The 22,720-nt window shown below is 46.7% G+C and overlaps 1 protein-coding gene across 6 annotated transcripts in view; it reads right to left on the bottom strand.

The window, feature by feature from the left end:
• The window catches only part of PASK (PAS domain containing serine/threonine kinase), a 266,283-nt gene that overhangs the window by 15,993 nt on the left and 227,570 nt on the right, over positions 1 to 22,720 (bottom strand). For all 6 annotated transcript variants that reach the window (XM_029615600.1, XM_029615604.1, XM_029615605.1 and 3 more), the window contains one exon: positions 20,674 to 20,873. In XM_029615600.1, the coding sequence (XP_029471460.1) occupies positions 20,674 to 20,873 (200 nt within the window). The remainder of the gene's footprint in view (positions 1 to 20,673; positions 20,874 to 22,720) is intronic.

Here is a 22,720-nt window from a genome sequence, read left to right as displayed (position 1 = left end):
TGCACCACCTGGAGAGCATGTCCTTGCTACAGGATCCTTTCTTGCTGCACCAGGTTGATGCTCTCTGATCATGAGACCTTCTTCCTCCGTCAACAGACCTTCTTCCTCCGTCAACAGACCTTCTTCCTCCGTCAACAGACCTCCGTCAACAGACCTTCTTCCTCCGTCAACAGACCTTCTTCCTCCGTCAACAGACAACTTTCTGAATTCCTTGAAGACAACAATATCCTCACTAACAACCAATATGGATTCCGAAAGAAAAAGAGCACCGAATCCTTATTAGCCACACTAACAGACAACATTATCTTCAATCTCGAAAAAGGCCAACCTTGTCTTCTCGTGCTTCTGGATCTTTCCTCAGCTTTCGACACCGTGAACCACCCTAGCCTACTACAACAACTATCAGTCATAGGCATCACTGGAACAGCTCTCAACTGGTTTAAGTCCTTCCTAGAGAACAGAACATACAAAGTGAAGATAAACAACAAGGAATCTCACCCCATCCAAGTCAAGATGGGGGTACCACAAGGATCATCACTCTCACCCACCCTTTTCAACATTTACCTGCTCCCTCTCTGTCATCTACTTACTAACCTCAAGCTCACCCATTTCTTATACGCGGATGACATTCAAATTCTCATCCCTATCACGGAGACCATACACAAAACCATATCCTATTGGAAAAAATGCCTCTCATCCATCAACGATCTACTAACCAGCCTCAACCTGGTGCTAAACACCAAAAAAACGGAAATTCTCATCATAGCACCAGATCAATCTACCCCGCCAACATCCATCAACTCTCCAGACACCTCAGGATATTCCACCGCACCTCAAGTCAGAGATCTGGGTGTACTACTTGACGACAAACTCAGCCTCAATAAATTCATAAATAACACCACAAAAGAATGCTTCTTTAAACTACAAGTGCTAAAGAAACTAAAGCCCCTTCTACTCTATAGGGATTTCCGCACAGTACTCCAAGCCATCATTCTAACTAAGTTAGACTACTGTAATTCACTCCTGCAGGGCCTTCCAGCATACACTACCAAGCCACTCCAGATGGTTCTGAATGCCACTGCAAGGATCCTTACCAATGCCAAAAAAAGGGACCATATCACCCCAATCCTACAGCACCTCCACTGGCTCCCCATCAAATATAGGATCCAGTTCAAGACCTGCATGATGGTTCACAAGGCACTACATAACATCTCCCCCCTCAACCTAACTTTCCAGCTTCAACTACACTCTTCTAACAAACCAACCAGAAGGGCATACCAGAACAGAATGATCACCCAACCTGCAAAATCTACCCTGAGGAAACGCGCTCTATCCACAGCGGGCCCGTCACTCTGGAACTCACTACCACCGGACCTCCGCCTAGAACCGTGCCATACAACGTTCAAGGTGAAACTCAAGACTTGGCTCTTCCTTCAAGCTTTCCCAGAGAGCTAAAGCAGGAAGAACAAACATCCAGCCTTGTCTTACCACAATAATGTAATGCTCACATTGAGTCAGTTTTTTGTTCCAAGTTGTTACCTAAGTTGATCTTAGTTGTTTCTTAATATAATATATTACACTGTATTATAGTTCTTCTGTTCATTATATTATATTTGATATGTTCCATGTAAACCGCCTACCCGGCGATAGCTATATCTGTTAAATGTGAACCGGAGTGATATGTATTGTATACAGGAACTTCCGGTATATAAAAACCAATAAATAAATAAATAAAATAAATAAGGCAGCACCAGGGCTGCCAGTCTGAAGTTGGGAATTGGCTACTATGTCCATGAAGGTCTCATCTATATACCTCTCTGTCTGCCTCAGCTCCTTCAGGTCTGCCATGCTAGCCTCCAGAGATCGGACTCGTTCTCTGAGTCAGGCGCTCTTTGCATTGCATGCACATGTACAATTTCTCACTAGTGGGTAAAAAGTCATTCATGTGACACTCGATGCAAAAGACTGGGAAGCCCCCCTCTTGCTGAACTGCTGCTTTCATCTCAAATTTGTTCAGTTCCTAGTTAAGTTTTAGGTTGCTATGGGAGTAGGAAAGGAAAATTAGTTCTTACCTGTTAATTTTCGTTCTTGTAGTACCACGGATCAGTCCAGACAGTGGGTTGAGCCTCCTTTCCAGCAGGTGGAATGTGTCTAATTAACGTCCTTTAAATGTATTAGTGAATTCACTATATGTCTGGTAGTGGCCTACAGGGGAATGATCAAACTCTCAATAAGGTTGTTTTATTTTTTTTGGTTTTCTTTTGTGTGAAAGTGGCACCTGCCTATAAATTAAAGGATGAGTTAGGAGTGGGTAGGTGAAGGGTAGGAGGGTTGGGAAATACAAACAATCTAACTTCTGTTAGTCAGCCAGAGTGACTCACTCTTGATTAACCTTTCCAAGGTGAGTAACTGAACTTTTCAACCTTTTTACTTAGGTATACACTGCTCCTAGCTTATTTCTAGCTTACCTTTTTTTTTTTTTTTTTAATATACAAACACTAACTTCAGCTTATTAGCTGCCTTACAGACTATTTAAAAATACAAACAGCCTAACCACTGTTAATTTGCTGCCTGACTATTAAAAGCACAAACACACTAAATAATATAAGAAAATTATTCCTTACCTGCTAATTTTCGTTCCTGTAGTACTTAGGATCAGTCCAGACCGTGGGTTATGTCCCCCGTCCAGCAGATGGAGTCAGAGCAAACTTCCAGGGGTGCTGACATATAAGCCTGTGCACCCCCTAGGGATCCTCAGTATCGAGAATATCAAAGCCTAGAGCCAGAAATACTGGACAGGAAAGTAGGAAGGATCAAGCGCCAGACAAATTGTAACCACAGAACACAAATAACCAATGCAACTTGCAATGCGAACTGTGAAAGAACTAAGTAACAACACAAACATCAGGATGTAGAAATATGAGAGACAGAGGGTAAAAAACGTACACGAGCAGGCGTCTGACCAGCACTTAGCAACCACGGGCGGGCGTCTGGACTGATCCTAAGTACTACAGGAACGAAAATTAGCAGGTAAGGAATAATTTTCTTTTCCCTGTACGTACTAGGATCAGTCCAGACCGTGGGATGTACCAAAGCTTCCCTAAACCGGGTGGGTCCCTGAAGACCCTGCTCGAAGAACCCTGTCTCCAAAGGAACCCGAATCACCTACCGGTAGTTGCAACCGGTAATGCTTCGAGAAGGTATGCAGCGACTTCCATGTCGCCGCGCGACAGATTTCCTGAATGGGAACATGCTGAGACTCTGCCCGGGACGTGGCCAGGGCACGCAACGAATGAGCCCGGACTCCCTCCGGGGGCGCCTTCCCGGCACCGATGTAGGCCGAGGAAACCGCATCCTTGAGCCAACGTGCGATAGTCGTCTTAGACGCTTGCCGTCCTTTCTTATTGCCGGACCAAAGCACAAAGAGATGGTCGGAAGCCCGGAACTCATTGGTCACTTCCAAGTAGTGCAGCAGAGAGCGCTTCACATCGAGACGCCGGAGGGCCTGAGGCGCATCCGACGGGAAGGCCGGCAACTCCACCCACTGGTTCAAGTGGAAGGACGACACCACTTTAGGTAGGAAAGAAGGCACCGTACGAATAGAAACTCCCGAATCCGTGAAGCGTAGAAACGGTTCCCGGCACGAGAGCGCCTGAAGCTCGGAGATGCGTCTCGCCGAGGCTATGGCGACCAGGAACACCGTCTTAAGTGTGACATCTTTGAGGGAGGCCTGCCGCAGTGGTTCGTAGGGAGCCTGTCCAAGGAGGCGGAGAACCAGGTTGAGATTCCAGGAGGGATAGGGATGCCGCACCGGCGGCCGCAGGTGTTTGACTCCCTTGAGGAAGCGCGAGACGTCCGGATGAGACGAAAGGTCAGGTTGCCCCGTGGTACGAGCCAGAGAGGCTAGAGCCGAGACTTGCACACGCAGGGAGTTGTAGGAGAGGCCCTTCTCCAAGCCCTCCTGGAGAAAGGCTAGGACCTGACGGAGCGAAGGTGTGGTCGCGGATGCTCCGTGCCCGGCACACCAGATCTCAAACACCTTCCAGACCCGTACATAGGCGACTGAAGTGGAGGTCTTACGCGCCTTGAGCAGCGTGTCTACCACGGTTACTGTGTATCCTTTGCGCAGGAGACTCTGCCTCTCAAAAGCCAAGCCGCGAGACAAAAGTGTTCCGCCTGGTCCGAAAATACCGGACCCTGATGGAGCAGCCGCGGGAGGTGTGACAATCGTAGAGGTCCGTCCACTACCAAGTTGAGGAGATCCGCAAACCACGGACGCCGCGGCCACTCTGGCGCCACCAGGATGACCTGCCCTGGATGATCCTCTATCTTCCGCACCACCTTGCCCACCAGAGGCCACGGAGGAAAGACGTACAGCCGAAGACGAGGGGGCCAAGGTAGAACCAGGGCGTCCACTCCTTCCGCCCCGTGGTCCCTTCTGCGACTGTAGAACCGCGGGGCCTTTGTATTGCAAGCCGTCGCCATGAGATCCATGGCGGGCGTTCCCCAGCGCCGAGTGATGAGCGACATTGCCTCGTCGGAGAGAGCCCATTCCCCTGGGTCCAGCGTCTGCCGACTCAGGTAGTCTGCCTGAATATTGTCCACACCTGTGATGTGGGAGGCCGCTAGGCGGTCGAGGAACTGCTCCGCCCAGGCCATGAGACGGGCCGCTTCGACGGCCACACCCGGGCTCTTGGTGCCTCCCTGACGGTTGATGTAGGCTACCGTGGTCGCATTGTCCGAGAGAACGCGGACCGCCCGCTGTCGGATGAGGGGCAGGAATTGAATGAGAGCCAACCGGACTGCCCTGGTCTCCAGGCGGTTGATCGACCAGGCCTTCTGTTCCTGTGTCCACTGCCCCTGTGCCGAGCTTCGGAGACACACGGCCCCCCAGCCGGTCAAACTGGCATCGGTAGTGACCACGATCCACTCCGGCGACTCCAGGGGGCACCCCTGTGCCAAGTTCCTGGGGTCCAGCCACCAACGAAGGCTGAGTCTGGCTGCCGGCGGAAGGGGTAGGATCGCCTGATAGTCCTGCGAGACCGGTTTCCACCTCGAGAGTAGCGCCATCTGCAGGGGCCTCAGGTGTGCAAAGGCCCACGGCACTAGGTTGATGGAGAAAGCCATCGATCCCAGGATCTGCAGATAATCCCTCGCTGTTGGAACTGGGAGAGCGGCAAAGTTGCAAATTTGCTCTCTGAGCATCTGGGCCTTGTCCGGCCGCAAGAAGACCTTGCCTTGAGCGGTGTCGAAGCGCGCGCCCAGGAAGTCCAACTGCTGCGACGGAAGGAGACTGCTCTTGCCGAAGTTGACTACCCAGCCGAGAGACTGCAGAAAACCGACCACCCTGTCGACTGCTTGCCGCCCTTGAGAGAAGGTCTTCGCTCGGATGAGCCAGTCGTCCAGGTATGGATGTACTAAAATCCCCTCTCTTCGGAGCGCGGCCGCCACAACCACCATTATCTTGGTGAACGTCCTGGGCGCCGTTGCCAACCCGAAAGGGAGGGCCTGGAACTGGAAGTGTTGATCCAGTATCTTGAAGCGGAGGAGCCGGTGATGGACCGGGTGGATCGGAATATGTAAGTAAGCCTCCGTCAGATCCAGGGAGGCCAGAAACTCCCCCTGATGAACCGCCGCGATGACTGACCGAAGAGTTTCCATACGGAACCGGGGTATCCGGAGGGCCTTGTTGACTTCCTTGAGGTCTAAGATGGGACGAAAGGATCCATCTTTCTTGGGCACCACGAAGTAAATGGAATAATGACCCGAGCCCACTTCTCCGGAGGGGACGGGTGAGATGGCCCCCAGGGCTAGGAGACGATGCAGTGTGCTTTGTACTCCCACTCGCTTGTGACTCGCCCCGCAGGGTGAGAAGACGAATCTTTCTTTGGGGGGATACCGCAAATCCAAAGCGTAGCCTTGCCTTAGAATGTCTAGGACCCATTGGTCCGTGGTGATGTTGGCCCACTCCTCGTAAAACCGGGCTAGTCGTCCTCCGATCCTCGGGAGGGGGGAGTGAGCCGGCCTGACATCATTGGGTAGACTTGCCGGAGGGGCCCGGAGCCGAGGAGTCCCTGGGTGGTCTGCGGCCCCGAAAGGACCGAGTCCATGACTGAGACCTGTTCGAGGGATTTCTCGGCCCCTGAGACCTGGAACCCCGAAATCGCCGTTGAGAGCGGGACCGATTCCTGGAGAAGGATGTAGACGGACGATACGACCGCTGGCGGTCCTCGGGCAACCTGTGTACGGAATTTTCCCCCAGGGATTTGATGATCTGGTCAAGATCCTCACCGAAGAGGAACCTACCCTTGAAAGGTAGAGACCCTAGGCTGGATTTGGACGAAGCGTCCGCCGCCCAATTACGAAGCCACAGCAGGCGCCTGGCGGAAACAGCCGAAACCATGGTCCTTGCCAGGACTCGCAGTAAATCGTGGAGGGCATCAGCCCCGTAGGCAATGACGGCCTCCAGCCGGTCCGCTTGCGCCGCTTCTTCCGGTGGTAGTTGCTGTGAAGTCAGGAGCTGCTGCACCCACCGAAGTCCGGCTCGCTGGGTAAGGGAGCCACAGATAGCAGCACGGACCCCCAGCGCCGAGACCTCGAAAATCTTTTTGAGGCAGACTTCCAGCTTTCTGTCCTGTACATCCCGGAGGGCCGTTCCCCCTGTCACGGGAATTGTGGTCCTCTTCGTGACGGCAGAGACTGCCGAGTCGACCTTGGGTACTTTAAGCAGATCCAAGAAGTCGCCGGGAAGAGGGTAGAGTTTGTCCATTGCTCTGCCCACTCTGAGAGAGGCCTCCGGCGTGTCCCACTCCCGCACCAAAAGATGGAGGAACGACTCATGAATCGGGAACGTTCGCGCCAGAGGACGTAAGCCCGCCAGGACCGGGTCCCCTTTTGAACTAGCGGAGGCTACGGAGGGGGCTGGGGGCCCCGGCGGTTCGACGGGCGGATCGAGATCCAATTCCTGGAGGACGTGTGGGATGAGGTCCGACAGCTCCTCCTTACGGAAGATCCGGAGCACCCGTGGGTCGTCACACTCCAGGTGCGCTGCCAGGAGCGAGTCATCGTCAGCCGTGGAGGCCGGATCGTTCCCAGGGTCCTGCGTTGGATCCACTCCGCTGGGTGGGAGAGCCAGGAGCGTCTTATGGCCACCCCCAGATGGCGCTGGATTGGCCCCCCCCCCTATAAGTCGGGGAATCTTCGCGGGCGTGGGGTTCGCTGGAGCACCCCCTGGGGATCCCCCCGCCGGCTGCAGGCTTTGGAGGTACGCCTGGTGCATCAAAAGGACAAAATCCGCCGTAAACCCCCCTGCCGGTGGAGGGACTGCGAGCGAGAGGTCCGTGGAGGGGCCCGCAGCGATGGAGGGGGACGATGGCGCTGGTATCGGCCTGAAACGCGGCGAAAAACCATGTGGGGACTCCTCCGCCTCCGAATCAGCCGCGCTCTCCAGCTCTAAGATGGCCGCCGCTCCCGCCAAAGAAGGGGGCGGGGCCTTTCCCCTGGAGCCGCGGCGATCGGAGCATGCCGGCGAAAAAGTCGGGGAAGCCGATCCGGTCTCTCCCCCGGGGAGGCCAACCCCGGAGGACCCGTCTCGCGATCCGCCCTGCCCCGGGTCGGGCCCGGGAGACCCCTTAGAGCGCTGCATGGCGCGCGGCCGGAACGAAGATTCCCCTCAGCGACCGCCCCTAGGCCGGAGCTGAGCACTGCGCGCCGCGGGAGGAGCGAGCTCGTCCGCCCAGGCTCAACCAGGCACCCTCCCCGTAGGAGCAGCAGGGGAATGAGACTTCCCTGCTGCCGCGGCCCCGGGGAATGAAACGTCGCGGGGCCGAGGGGGAGGGAGTGCGAATCGCGGCGCGCCGGAGGGGAGAGGCTGGCCCCACCAGCATCCACCTAAGCCGTCCGACGGCGATCCTGTAAAAAAAATTCCACACAAACTCACCGCCGGAAGGGAGGAGAAAAGGGAGAAACAGGTAGGCAAGAAAACATACCCAGTCCCGCTGGCAAGCTGACAAGGACAGGGAGGCCCGGGCAGGGCTCCAGGCTCCCTGAAGTGATAGGAAAAAAAATTTTTTCCCCTTTTTTTTTTTTTTTAATTTAATAAATTTAGCAGCCCAGGTCCGCTTGATCCAGTCAAAGAAGAAATAGGAGAGAGTAAAAAAATGTAGCAAAAGCCACACACTGGGGAAGCAAAGGTTCCCCCACTCACATCTGCTGGAGTCAGAGAGATACTGAGGATCCCTAGGGGGTGCACAGGCTTATATGTCAGCACCCCTGGAAGTTTGCTCTGACTCCATCTGCTGGACGGGGGACATAACCCACGGTCTGGACTGATCCTAGTACGTACAGGGAATCCCCAATAGTTAAATTTGCCCCAATAATTTTAAAAAAGAAAATTTCCCAAGCAAAAACTTACTGATTCCTTTTAGCCACCAGCAAGGTGATCCTCTCCTCTCAGTGCTCCTGCTGTTATCCATTTTTTTGAGAACATGGATTTTGTCATAGTTAGTAATAAGGGTGCTCTTTGGGTTGGCAGAAAGGCTCTTCCTTCCACCATATCCAAAATGATTCTCTTATGAATTCCAGGTCTTGCCTCAGGACTAAGCTTGATTTTTCAAAATTCACTCTGAATCCCAGATATTGCATGATATGGATCACTAAGTCTATATAACAGAGCTCTCATAGGATGTGCTCGATATTAGCCAGTCATCTAAGTATGAAAAGACTAGCTTGTTTCCTTAGAGTTGCAGCTACAACTGCTAAACATTTCATGACTACCCTCAGTGTTGCTGCCAGTTCGTAAGGTAGCACTTTGTATGGTTAATGGTGATCCTGGAGCGTGAATCTTAGGTATTTTCTGTGTTTTCTGTTTAATCCTATATGCATGTAGGCATCTTATTATTATTAAAACTTTATATAATCACTTGTAAATCGCGATAACCAAACAGGGGTAACATTAAAACACAAATGGAGCTAAAATCAAAATATAATAAAACAGAAGGAAATATAGCATAAATAATTAAAATGAAAATCATAACAATACACAAAATCCAAAAATACAAATTACAAAATTTAAACTTGAAACAAAAATTAATCAATCACAAATGATTTAGTATATAAACTAACATCTTTATGGAAGTTAACCATTACCTTTTTTGCAGAAGTGGAAGGACTGTAACTACAAGTTCATCTTGAACCTTTCCTTCTTTAGATAAAATGTCCAAATCTCTGACATCTAAGTCTTAGATCCTGTCTCTTTTTGGAATCAGGAAGCATGTGGCATAGAATCCCTTTCCTTTTTTATGCTGATGGACTGGTTGAATTGATTTTGCTTATAGAAGATACTGCAGCTCTTGATTAAGGATCTGCAATTGTTTCTCTGTATGCCTCTGGAAATATGGGGGATGTCGTGGTAGAAGAATTTAAAAATTTAGAAAATAGCCTTGCTTTATGTTTTCAAAACCCATTTGTTTTGTGATTTGACTCCACTGAAAAGCAAGTAGCGAAGTTTTCCCCCATTGATATTTTTTGAAATGGGTTCTGATGATTACCGGCATGGTTAAAAGGTGAGATGAGAGAGACTATTTTAGCCAAAAAAAATCCTTCAGAAGTTTGAAGGATCCATCTGAAAAAAATAGGAAAAAAAGCATAAGCACTGACAAGTTAAGTGTAAAACATTGGTAAGTAGGCTAAGAGAGAATTTGAAATGAAATTGGCTGTACAGGCAAAAACTAAAAAACAAAAACAAAAAAACTGTGAGTGAGTCGGTTGGACTGTTAGATGACCGAGGGGTTAAAGGGGCTCTTAGGGAAGATAAGGCCATTGCAGAAAGACTAAATTAATTTTTTGCTTCTGTGTTTACTAATGAGGATGTTGGGGAAATGCCGGTTCTGGAGATAGCTTTCAAGGGTGTTGAGACAAATGAACTGAACCAAATCACTGTGAACCTGGAAGATATAGTAGGCCAGATTGACAAATTAAAGAGTGGCAAGTCACCTGGACCGGATGGTGTGCATCCCAGGGTTCTGAAGGATCTAAAAAATGAAATTTCAGAGCTATTAGTTAAATTTGTAACCTATCATTAAAATCATCCATTGTACCTGAAGCCTGGAAGGTGGACAATATAACCCCAATATTTAAAAAGGGCTCCAGAGGCAATCTGGGAAACTATAGACCAGTGAACCTGACTTGTGCCAAGTAAAATAGTGGAAACTGTTCTAAAGATCAAAATCACAGAGCATATAGAAAGACATGGTTTAATGTAATTCAGCCAACATGGATTTACCCACGGGAAATCTTGCTTCACAAATCGGCTTCATTTTTGGAAGGGGTTAATAAACATGTGGATAAAGGTGAACCAGTAGATGCAGTGTATTTGAATTTTCAGAAGGCGTTTGACAAAGTCCCTCATGAGAGGCTTCTGAGAAAACTAAAAAGTCATGGGATAGGAGATGATGTCCTTTCGTGGATTACAAACTGGTTAAAAGACAGGGAACAGAGTATGATTAAATGGTCAATTTTCTCGGTGGAATAGGGTAAATAGTGGAGTGCCTCAGGGATCTGTACTTGGACCGGTGCTTTTCAATATATTTATAAATGATCTGGAAAGAAATACGACGAGTGATTTAATCAAATTTGCAGATGATACAAAATTATTCAGAGTAGTTAAATCACAAGTGGATTGTGATAAATTGCAGAAGGACCTTGCAAGACTGGAAGATTGGGCATCCAAATGGCAGATGAAATTTAATGCGGACAAGCGCAAGGTGTTGCATATATAGGGAAAAATAACCCATGCTGTAGTTACACCATGTTAAGATCCATATTAGGAGTTACCACCCAGGAAAAAGATATAGGCATCATAGTGAATAATACATTGAAATAGTCGGCTCAGTGTGTTGCGGCAATCAAAAAAGTAAACAATGTCAGGAATTATTAGGAAGGGCATGGTAAATAAAATGGAAAATGTCATAATGCCTCTGTATCGCTCCATGGTGAAACCGCATTTTCAGTACTGTGTACAAGTTTGGTCACCACATTTCAAAAAAAGATATAGTTGCACTGGAGAAGTTACAGAGAAAGGCGACCAAAATGATAGAGAGGATGGAACAGCTAACCTATGAGGAAAGGCTGAAGAGGTTAGGGCTGTTCAGGATGGAGAAAAGATGGCTGAGGGGGGATATGATAGACGTCTTTAAAATCATGAGAGGTCTAGAACGGGTAGTTGTGAATCGTTTATTTACTCTTTCGGATAATAGAAGGACTAGGGTGCACTCCATGAAGTTAGCAAATAGCACATTTAAAACTAATAGGAAAAAATTCTTTTTCACTTAAGGCACAATTAAGTTCTGGAATTCATTGACAGAGGACATGTTTAAGATTGTTAGCTTAGCTGGGTTTGGAAAGTTCCTGGAGGAGAAGTCCATAAACTATTAGTCAAGTTGACTTAGGGGTAGATTTTTAAAGAGGCGTGCGACCATGTGTGCATGCTACCTGGCGCGCACACATGAATGTGCAGAGTGCACATGTGCACGCAAGGGGGGGGGGGGGGGGTAGACAAAAAAATTATACGCGGCGACGAGAAAGGGCCTCTCCCAGTTCCCTACCCCCTGCCCATATTCCCTTCCCTCTTCCCCTGTCCTTCCCAACCCCTAAACCCTTTACCCTACTATTTTTTTTTTAAATTTTGTTGCTTATTGCTCCGTTGAAGCAGTAGCAACTTGCGTGCGCCGACAGCCCCTTCTCCAGTACAGTGGCAAATGGCCTCTGTACCGGTCGCCTCCAGACTCTCCCCGCCCCCCCAGACCTCCCCTTTCCTTTGACACGGGAGTTACGCGCACGGCTGGGCACCTTCTAAAACGCGCGCAGGAGGCCCGGTCACGCACATAACCCCTGGATTTTACGCGCACGGGGGATTTTAAATCTGCCCATTAGAGAATAGCCACTGCTAGCATTATTAGCCTTGGATCTATTTAATGTGTGGGTACTTGCTGGGTACTTGTTATCCTGGATTCACCATTGTTGGAAACAGGATGTTGGGCTTGATGGACCTTCGGTATGAACCAGTATGGCAACTTCTTATGTTCTTATGCCTGTAATAATGATATGGATTGTATTTTCATCTTTCAGAGAAATAGCAAGACCTTTTGTAAAATTGTCTGAATTTTTTTTGGGATGATACATCCATTTATGAGCTGAAAAGTGACTGCAGAGCTGAAATTTGTTGTATTTTTTTTTTTTTTTTAATGGGCTCTACAGTTTTCTCTACCTTGCTCCCAAACACAGCATGTCCACCAATTTTTCATGCACATCTTCTTAAGGCAGATGCCTTTAGGCAGGCCATTCTTAGTTTAGTTGTGGCTGAAACTCATGAAGATGGGTTGAAAGTCAAATTGAGCAAATGTGTTTTGCACAATCTTCAGTTTCCATCATAACATTGTCAAATAGCTTGAGATTATCCTCAGGAAGTTTTCTGGAGTATTCTTTTAGTCTTTGTAAATTGTTCTATCGGAATTGGATCATCTATATTAGATGAACATCTAGTTTTGATGGAGGGTTGCTCCCTGGTAAACCCTCTTGCCTGCTATGTCTAATAGCTCGGGTCTTTATCTGGAAGCGTATATGAGTAAATATTATTGGCCTTTTTCAATAGCTGACTTCACAATGAAGGATTTGTGAGGCAGCTGGACCTTAGTATGTTCAAGGCAGCTTTGGACTTTATATTTGACCTCAGTATTCATGCCACTGGTGGTATTGTGATGGCGTTTTCCAAATATTTGATTGTATCTACTGTAATGCATCATGCATTGGAATGGCTTTAAATTACTTGGGAGGCTGAATACATTTCATTATTCCCTGCCATGCCACAGCTCCTTCATCTTCTTTTCCTAGTTTAAACAGATTTTTATCTGCCATGTTTTGAAGGAATGGGTGTATGATATCATCTGGAGGTGGTGTTGCTCTACCTTGCTCAGAGTATGGTCAAATGGCAGGTAAGGGGACAGAAATTGCGATTCAAATTGCAACAAACCTGTGGAGCTTTATGTCTCCTTCTTATTCCAGGTTTATATATGATGTTGAATCTGTCGGGTTTGGTTTCTTCTGGTTTTTCCTCTTCTTTGGACATAGGAGGATGGAAGTTTAGCCTGAAGCTTTTCTGGAATTGGATTTTGGGTTGGTAGCTCCTTGCTTGGGAAATCTTTCATAAATGATTTAAGGAAATCTGACCAGAGATTTTGCACAAATGAATGCATCTCGTGGCAATAACAATACTTTCATTGGATGGTACTGCTGCCTTCAAGATGGGGTAAAGCAAAATTGCTTACCTTGTAATAGGTGTTATCCCAGGACAGCAGGATGTAGTCCTCACATATGGATGACGTCAGCAACGGAGCCCTAGGCAGGAAAGTTTACTGTCAAAGTTTCTAGAAACTTTTGACTGGCACTGTGGTGCCCACTGAGCATGCCCAGCATGCTATGATATTCTCTGCCACAGGTGTCACTCTTCAGTCTTGTATGTAGCCATAAGCTTTAGCAAAAAATAAAATAATAAATTATGAGGCCCAACTCTGTGGGGTGGCGGGTGGGTTCTGTGAGGACTACATCCTGCTGTCCTGGGATAACACCTATTACAAGGTAAGCAATTTTGCTTTATCCCAGGACAAGCAGGATGCTAGTCCTCACATATGGGTGAATAGCAAGCTAGAGGCTGAGTCACTTTGTATTGAGACAACAGTGGAGTATTGCTGTTGAAATGATTCAGCCGAAGATCACAGCAGGTTGGTTGTAGAAGGAGTTGGGATTAAACTGGAAACAAGTTCTTTAAGACAGATTTGTCCATAGGCTGAATCTTGTTGTCCTTTGTCCAAGCAGTAATGAGCTGCAAAGGTGTGAAGAGAACTCCATGTTGCAGCTTTACAGATGTCAAGGATTGGCGCTGAACGATAGTGTGCTACTGTGGTTGACATTGCTCTTACTGAATATGCCTTTTCTCGCCCTTGGAGAGGAAGGCCTGCTTTTTCATAGCAAAATTGTATGCAGTCTGCTAGCCAGTTGGATAGAGTATGTTTACCCACTGCCTTACCCGGTTTGTTTGGATCATAAGAGACAAAAAGAGTTGATTGGATTTCCTGTGGACTGCAGTGCGGTTTAGATAGAAAGATAATGCACGCTTACAGTCCAAAGTATGTAAGGCTGTTTCTCCTTGGTGAGAATGAGGCCTTGGGAAGAATGTGGGTAAAACTATAGATTGATTCAAATGAAATTCCGTAACTACTTTGGGAAGGAATTTTGGATGTGTACGGAGAACCACCCTATCATTTAAGAATTTTGTGTAGGGTGGGTATGTTACTAGTGCTTGTAACTCACTAACCCTTCTGGCTGATGTAATGGCTATGAGGAAGATAGTCTTCCATGTGAGAAATTTTAGGTCACAGGAGTCTATGGGTTCGAAAGGAGAACGCATGAGTCTTGTTAAAACCAGATTCAGGTCCCATTCTGTGACTGGTGGCCGAATTGGTGGTTTAAGGTGAGTTAATCCCCTCATAAACCTACTTACAAGAGGTTGAGTGGAGATTGGTGCATCTTTTACCCTGTTATGGTAAGCAGAGATTGCACTGAGATGTACTCTTACAGATGAAGTCTGGAGGCCAGAGTTTGAAAGATGATATAAATAGTCTAGTAGAGAAGTTGTGGGGCAGGAGAAAGGGTCAATGTTCTTTTCCGTGCACCACAAAGCAAATCTTTTCCATTTTGAAGAATAGTTCTTTCTTGTGGAAGGTTTACGTGAAGCTATAAGTACTTGAGATATATTGGCTGAAAGATTGAGTGGTTGTAAGATCAAGCTTTCAACATCCATGCTGTTAGAGATAGGGATTGAAGGTTGGGATGACGCAACTGACCCGGATTCTGAGTTATGAGATAGGGATCTACTCCCAGGCGAATTGGATCCCTGACTGAGAGGTCTAACAGTGTGGGGAACCATACTTGTCGAGGCCAATACGGGGCTATGAGTATCATGGACCCCTTGTCCTGTTGTAGTTTCACAAGAGTTTTGGTTATGAGCGGTATTGGAGGATACGCATATAGTAGGCCTGAGTTCCAAGGGCGAGCAAAGGCGTCCTTGGCTGTCTGGTTGTTCTGTTTGTGCAGAGAACAGAATTTGTTCACTTTGTAATTCAGATGTGATGCAAAGAGGTCTATTGTTGGTTGACCCCATGTTTGAAATATCTTGGTCGCTACTGAAGGATTTAATGACCATTCATGTGGTTGGAATTGACGACTGAGTCGATCCGCCACTACATTTTGAATGCCTGCTAGGTAAGTGGCCCGAAGAAGGATGGAGTGGTTCAGGGCCCAGTCCCAGATTTGTGCAGCTTCTTGACAAAGGAGATACTAGCCCGTGCCTCCTTGTTTGTTGATGTACCACATGGCTACTGTGTTGTTCGTTTGGATGAGAACAGTCTTGTGTGAAAGGCAGTCCTTGAATGCATGCAGAGCATAGCGTATAGCTCGAAGCTCCAAGAAATTGATCTGATATGTTGCTTCGAGTTTCGTCCATGTTCCTTGAGTTTGGAGATTGTTTATGTGAGCTCCCCAACCCAAGGTGGATGCATCTGTAATTAACGTTATCTATGGGACTGGTTGTTGAAAAGGTAGGCCTTTGCACAAATTTTCCTTGTTTATCCACCAAAGAAGCGAGGAACGTAGTTGGTGGGTTACCTGAATTGAGGAATGCAGTGGTTGAATGGCTTGGATCCATTGTGATTTTAGAGTCCATTGAGTTACTCTCATGGCAAGCCTTGCTAGAGGTGTAACCTGTACTGTAGAGGCCATGTGGCCTAGTAGAGTTAGAAATTGATGAGCTGTTGCTTGATTTGTTGAGTGAATCGAGTTTGCCAACAGGGATAATGTTTCTGCTCGATCTACCGGTAGAAAGGCCTTTGCAAGGCCTGTGTTTAGTTCTGCTCCTATGAAGTGGAGTAGCTGAGAGGGTATGAGATGGGATTTTTGATAATTGATTAGAAACCCCATAGAGTGAAGTAGAGCAATTGTTCGGTTGAGAGAACTTAGTGCTCCCTGGCGAGATTGACTTCTGATGAGCCAGTCGTCTAGATATGGGAAAACATGAACACTTTCCTTGCGTAAGTGTGCTGCTATTACTGCCGGGCATTTGGTGAAAACTCTGGGAGCAGATGCCAGTCTGAATGGCAGTACCCTGTATTGAAAATGGTGATGACCCACTACGAAGCGAAGATATTTTCGATGAGAAGGGAATATTGGTATGTGAGTGTAAGCATCTTGTAGATCCAGAGAACAAAGCCAATCTCCTTTTTGAAGAAGTGGAAGCATGGTGCCTAGAGAAACCATCCTGAACTTTTCTCTTTTTAGAAATTTGTTGAGATTTCTGAGGTCTAGGATGGGACGTAGGCCTCCAGTTTTCTTTGGAATGAGGAAATATCTGGAGTAGAATCCTCTGCCCTGCTGTGTCCGGGGCACTGGTTGAATGGCCCTGGCTCTCAGAAGGGTGGATAATTCTATTTGTAATTGGCTTAGTTGAGAATTTTGTTTTGGGCAGGAAGTTGGTGGAAATTCTGGAGGAATTGAGAGGAAATTTAGTTTGTAACCATGGGCAATTATAGAGAGTACCTATTGGTCTGTTATTGTTTGCCAGTGATTGTAAAAATGTGAAACTCTTTCTCCTACTGGCAGATGTGTTTGAGGATTTAAAAGTATGGCTTGTTCTCTGGTCTGACTCTCAAAATCCCGCCGCTGGACCTGTTTGAGGTGGAGGTTGCGTGCGAGGAGGCCTAGGCTGTCGTGCTTGAGAACGTTGTTGTTGAGGCCTAGTAGATCTGCCCCTGGTTGTTTGTGAGTAGTATCTACGTGGCCTGTAGTAAGAACGCTTTTGTTCCCTGCGGGGCAAGCGTCTTTGTGATTGTGTTGAAGGATCCTGAGGCATTCGTGAGAGTTGACGTAATGTCTCAGTGTGGTCCTTTAGCTGTTGGACTGCTTCCTGGACCTTGTCACCAAATAAATTGTCTCCCAAACATGGCAGATCCACTAGTTTTTCCTGGACCTCAGGCCTGAGATCCGAGGCCTTGAGCCATGCATATCTTCGAGCAGTAATCCCAGCAGCTGCAGTCCTGGAGGCAGTGTCAAAGCTATCGTAAGCTGCTCTGACCTCATGCTTTCCTGCTTCTAGGCCTTTGTTCACTATGGCCTGTGCTGATTCTTGACACTGTGCAGGTAGCGAGTTTACGAATTGCTCCATCTACTTCCATAAGTCTCTCTGATACTGTGTCATATACAACTGGTATGTAGAGATTCCTGAATTCAGGATTGCTGCTTGATACACTTTTTGCCCTAAAGTGTCCAGGAAGTGGTAGTCTTTTCCTGGGGGAGTTGAAGAGTGAGGACGGACACGTCTTGACTTTTTCTGGGCAGATTCAACTACTACTGAATTGTGTGGTAATTGTGCCTTTTGGAAGCCAGGTGCTGTCTGTACCAAATAGGTAGAATCCACTCTTTTGTTTACTGCTGGAACTGTGGAAGGGTGCTCCCAGATTCTATGTTGTAGGTCTAAAAGCACTTCATGAATTGGGATAGCCAAAACTTGTTTAGGAGGATCTACAAATTGTAAGACTTCTAGAGTGTGTTGTCTAGTGTCTTGTTCAGTAGCCAATTTAAAGGGTATGGTATCTGCCATGTCTTGTTTAAAACTGGAGAATGATAAGTCTTCAGGTGGGGACTTTTTTCTGGGATCTGGCGGAGAGGGTTCTGACATAAAGTCCTCAGAAGATGTATTTGTTTCTTGGCTATCCCAGGAGTCCTCATCATCATCCCTGTGAGGAGGTCTAGTGATGGGCTTGGATGGTAAATGTAATCCTGATGGACCTGGTAATGGGTCATCAATGGGAGGTATTGGAAGTGTTTGTCTGTCAGGTTGTTTCGGTAAAGTGTCGATGACATCTTGATACCGTTGTATTAGACGTTGCAAGAAAGCTAGATCTTGAATCTCTGGTTCTTCCTGTGGTGGTTGTATCGACGGAACAGTCATTGGAATCGACATCGACGGTGGTCGTCTCGATGTCAGACCTGACGTCGGTGGAGTCATCGGTATCGACGTCGAAGACGTCGATGGCAGGTGTGCGTATATCGATGTGGACGTCATTATTTTGGGCGTCGACATAGTCTCCTGTAGTCCTCGGTGTGAAGGTCGACACTGGCATCGGTGGTCTCACTGGCATCGGCAAATTTGCTGGCATCGATGCAGGGAGCATCGGCATCGACGAGCCCGTCGGAATTAGATGTTGCTCTAAGAAAGCCTTGGATACCGCTTGTCTGATAATCTCAGACAATTCCGGCATTACAACTGATGGTACCAGAGCAGTTGTAAGTGGTGGCGGAGGCTGAGGTGTAGGATCCGGTGCAGAGCCCTGCAGAGGATCAGGAACCGGAGACGGAGGAGTAGGCCCAGGCGCCGGTGTTTCCTCAGTCCGTGGCCACTTTGCCATCGAGGGTTCCTGGGGATCCGTTTCAGGCATCGATGGTCGTCGATGTCGATGCTTATGTTTTAACTTCTGAGGGTCGATGGATTTCGTCGATGATGATGACGGTGACGAAGGATCCCCCGACGGCCCCGGGCGAGGTTTTTTGAGTAATAAGTGCTTAGACGTTCTGGTCGGGGACGACTTCGATGACACCGACTGAGATGGAATAAGTTGGAGCTGGAAAAGATGCTCCATTTTTTCAAGCCGGGTCTTTCTACTTTTCGGAGTCATCTCAGCGCATTGAGGGCAATTATTTACCTCATGTTTTTCCCCGAGGCATAGCACACATTCGAGGTGTGGGTTGGTGATCGACATTTTCCGAGCGCATACAGGACATTTTTTAAATCCTGTAGCCATATTTCTAATCGACAGCTGTCAAAAGAAAGGGATTTCGTGAGAAGGAAAAAACCTTTGAACAAAAAGGACAATGAGACAGAGGTACTCACCAGCCAGTGGAGAAAAATTTACCCCTTTTGAATCTGTGAGAGAATATCTTTTAATCGACTTTTTCAGTCAAGTTTTTGTAGTGTTGAGAGGAATCTCAACGGCTCCTTATCCCGCGGTGCGGACAGCAGCGCGGAAAGACGAAGACTGAAGAGTGACACCTGTGGCAGAGAATATCATAGCATACTGGGCATGCTCAGTGGGCACCACAGTGCCAGTCAAAAGTTTCTAGAAACTTTGACAGTAAACTTTCCCGCCTAGGGCTCCGTTGCTGACATCACCCATATGTGAGGACTAGCATCCTGCTTGTCCTGGGATAATGCAAAACTGCTTTTTGAATTATTTGACAGAATATAAATACTATTGTGGTTTGAATTAGTTTTCTGCCTTGCTTTCTTACCTTTTTATTTCATTTTCTGCGCTGACGACCTCACATCATGGTATTTGTGTGTTGTTGCTTTTTTGTCGCCAATGAATTTGAGCCATGTTTTGGCACCGAAGACTCTGCCCTATGTTATCTTATTTATTTAATTTATTATTATTTTTTTATATACTGACATTCGATCTGAGATATCACATCTGTTTACATTCAGGTACTGTAGGTATTTCCCTATCCCCAGAGGGCTTACAATCTAAGTACTGAGGATTCTGTGCTACAGTGTCTCTGTGACCTGATCTCTGGGCTATGGTGTCTACGCTGCACTCTCTCCACCCTGGTGTCATGGCACTAATGCACTATGATGCTGGGATGCAGATGGCTCTGTGGCATGATGTTGCAACGTCAATGGCTCAGAGCTGTGATATCTCGGTGCTGACATTTCTGTGCCATGACTCTTTGATAACTCTGCACTAGAACCCTTCGGTATCAATACTTTTTATCACACAGAGGACTCCTTTTGTTGAAATATTTTTTACTTCATGCAATTTTTTTTGATGAAGATTCTGACAGCAAAATATCTCGATGTCTTTTTCGATTTTTTGATTAATCTCATTCTGATGAAAGCCCAAATTTGTTTTAGGTCCCAAAAAGCTAAATGTGCAGGGACATTCTGCCACATAGGCCATAGTTCGAACTGTCATGTTCTGATTAGGCACAGATTGTGAAAACCTACAACCATTTTCCTGTATCATTTATTACAAAATTTAAAATGTGCTTTTTCCCCTTTTTTTTTTTTTTTTTAAACCGAAAAAGTCTTCAGTGACATTAATTTAAATGAAAACTTGGTAATAACTTGAATTTTTCAACTATTCGAGTGAGCAGAAAAAAGAATAAGGGAGAATCATGCAGAAATAGCAGCAAGGTAACTGCCATGCATACTCAGCGTACTTCTAAAAGCTTTGAGCTGAGGGAGAATGGACTGATTCAGTGCTATCAGAAGGCCTCGCACATCTGTGTGGCTATTTGTACTGCTTGTCCTCAGACAAAAATGTGTTTCTAATAGACAGGACATCTGTAAGAGCTCTAGAGTCCTTGTTTTGAATTAGACAGCAGCATGGGCCTTTTGATCTTTAACTTCCATCATTTATTATGTTATGTTTAAAATCTATTGGCACTCTAGAGCATTTATAAGGATTCATCAATGGTTCCAATTGACTTATTCTCTGCAGCTATCTCTGAAATAACAAATCCCACCAGTAAGTTCCCAATTTCTAGTAATTAGCTCACAGTTTTGGTACCTACGGATTTCCCAGGAGCACTTCTGGTGCACAATATTCTATGGTTCCACAGAAGGTATAGAAGAGCTTGCCAAGCTCCATGTAAGCAGCAGAGCCAAAATCAACCAATTTAACCGTGAAGTCCTCAGCAATGATCACATTCTCGTCCTTAATGTCTCTGTGGAGGATGTTTCTACTGCGCAAGTATCCCACTGCTGAAACCAACTGCAAAGCACAAACAGGATCGAAAGGGTCAATAGTGAAGGACATTACATGATACTGAGATACTACTACTGTTAGCTAGGGGGCAATGTTCAGTAGCCTGTATAGCTGTAAAGTACATGAACTTCATAGTTAATTTTCAAGGAAACTCTACCCAGGTAGTTTGCCTTTAAAAATTGCCTACAAGGTCCATGGGTAGAAAGAACCCTCTTACTTTGTACTTGCTTCTTCTGCAGGTGGCAGAATGGGGACAAAATACTACACATAGATTTGAAAATCTAATTTATGTATGTTATCAAATAATGTCTCTGTGCTATCCTTAACACTCACTGGGGTCAATAGTTGGCTGTTTGAGGGTTTTGATAAGTATTGCACCTGTATACATGCCCTTGTCGAGACAACCTCTCACCCGCCAACTGGAGTCCTGCTTTGCTCTGGGCAAGACCTCTGCTTACAAGCTATTCCCTGTAACTTTAAAACAAGCGTGCAGGCACCTGTATGCATGCGTATGTACGTATGTGTGCACACATGCAGGAATTTTAAATCATGTGCATATGATTTAAAAAATACACCCAATACGTGCAAATGTGCTGCTAATTTTAAGCGGTTACACGAGGAAACGTTCTTCATGTATCTTCCCATAGGTCTTTGTCAGCTTTAACATGTACATGTAAGCGGACTTTACATCATTCTCGCCTGAAGGACATTCCGTTTTACCAATTAGTCTACAATGTTTGCCCAGTCTATCTCGAGGTCAACCAGAGTCCTCTAGTTCTTCAGCCTGCACTCCCCCAGACCCCTCACTCAGTCATTTTAGGCCTAAATAAAGATTTACACAGACTTAGATTACATCAACGGCAGACAAAGAAGTGTAGGAAACAGCCCGATTTGTACTGCGTTTGCTGGAATTAAAATCAGAATTTACGCATTTAAATGTTGGGCCCGCCTCAAACATTTATTTATTTATTTATTTTTATATACCGGAGTTCGATTTTACACATCACATCGGTTTACATTCCAACAAAAAATGCAGGAAATCAAGCATTTCCTTTGTCAATACATTGAACAATAAAACATGGAAATTTTTAACAAGGGAGATAAAAACATGGGAAAGGTTAACATTAAGGGTTGCACGAAGGGGTGCACAAAGGGGAGTGCCCCTTTGTCATGCCCCTTCTGCGCGCGAAGCACGGCGTGCGGCGCCTGCTGGCTTGGTGCCTTTCAATGGTCCAGCTGCGTTTGTGATGACTTCGGGGAAGGGGTCGGGTCTCTCAATCATGGCTTTCCCCACGGCATTCTCCTCTCAGCTTCAAAGGTAGTTTTTTTCAATTTTTTTTTTTTTTTTTTTACCTTGGATGTTACAAGGTGTTCATGCCCTAAACTCCACCCTTTTTCCTCCCAATGAGTTTGATTGCTTGCTCATGCGCATACACACATGTAACTGGGCCATTTTAAAATATGAATTGTGCATACATGCGCAAATACTTCTGTATATGGGCCTTTCAACGCGAGAAACTCTTAAAATTCACCCCTAATAGTTTCTGAAATGCTGCAACTCCACAAACCTGAGTGCTTTTCTGGGAGCTGTGTGACCCCCAGAAGATATCTTGAAGCCGGCCTCTCTCCTGTGACTGAAAAATCAGGTCACATTTGCACTTCCTGGAACCGCCATGAGGTCCAAGTCCGGTTTGCCCCATCTGGCCTGAATTAGGGCAAAGGCCTCTGTAGACAACTCCCACTCCCCGGGATCTAGTCGCTCTCTGCTGAGATAGTCCACTTGCACGTTGTCTTCTCTGGCCACGTGCGACCCTGCTGGATGGTTCTCCACCCAGACAAAAAGGTCTTGCGCC

Source organism: Rhinatrema bivittatum, chromosome 9, assembly GCF_901001135.1.
Source record: "Rhinatrema bivittatum chromosome 9, aRhiBiv1.1, whole genome shotgun sequence".
NCBI classification, from domain to species: domain Eukaryota; kingdom Metazoa; phylum Chordata; class Amphibia; order Gymnophiona; family Rhinatrematidae; genus Rhinatrema; species Rhinatrema bivittatum.
The sequence above is the reverse complement of the archived record's forward strand: the minus strand, read 5'-3'. Positions and strand labels throughout refer to the sequence as shown.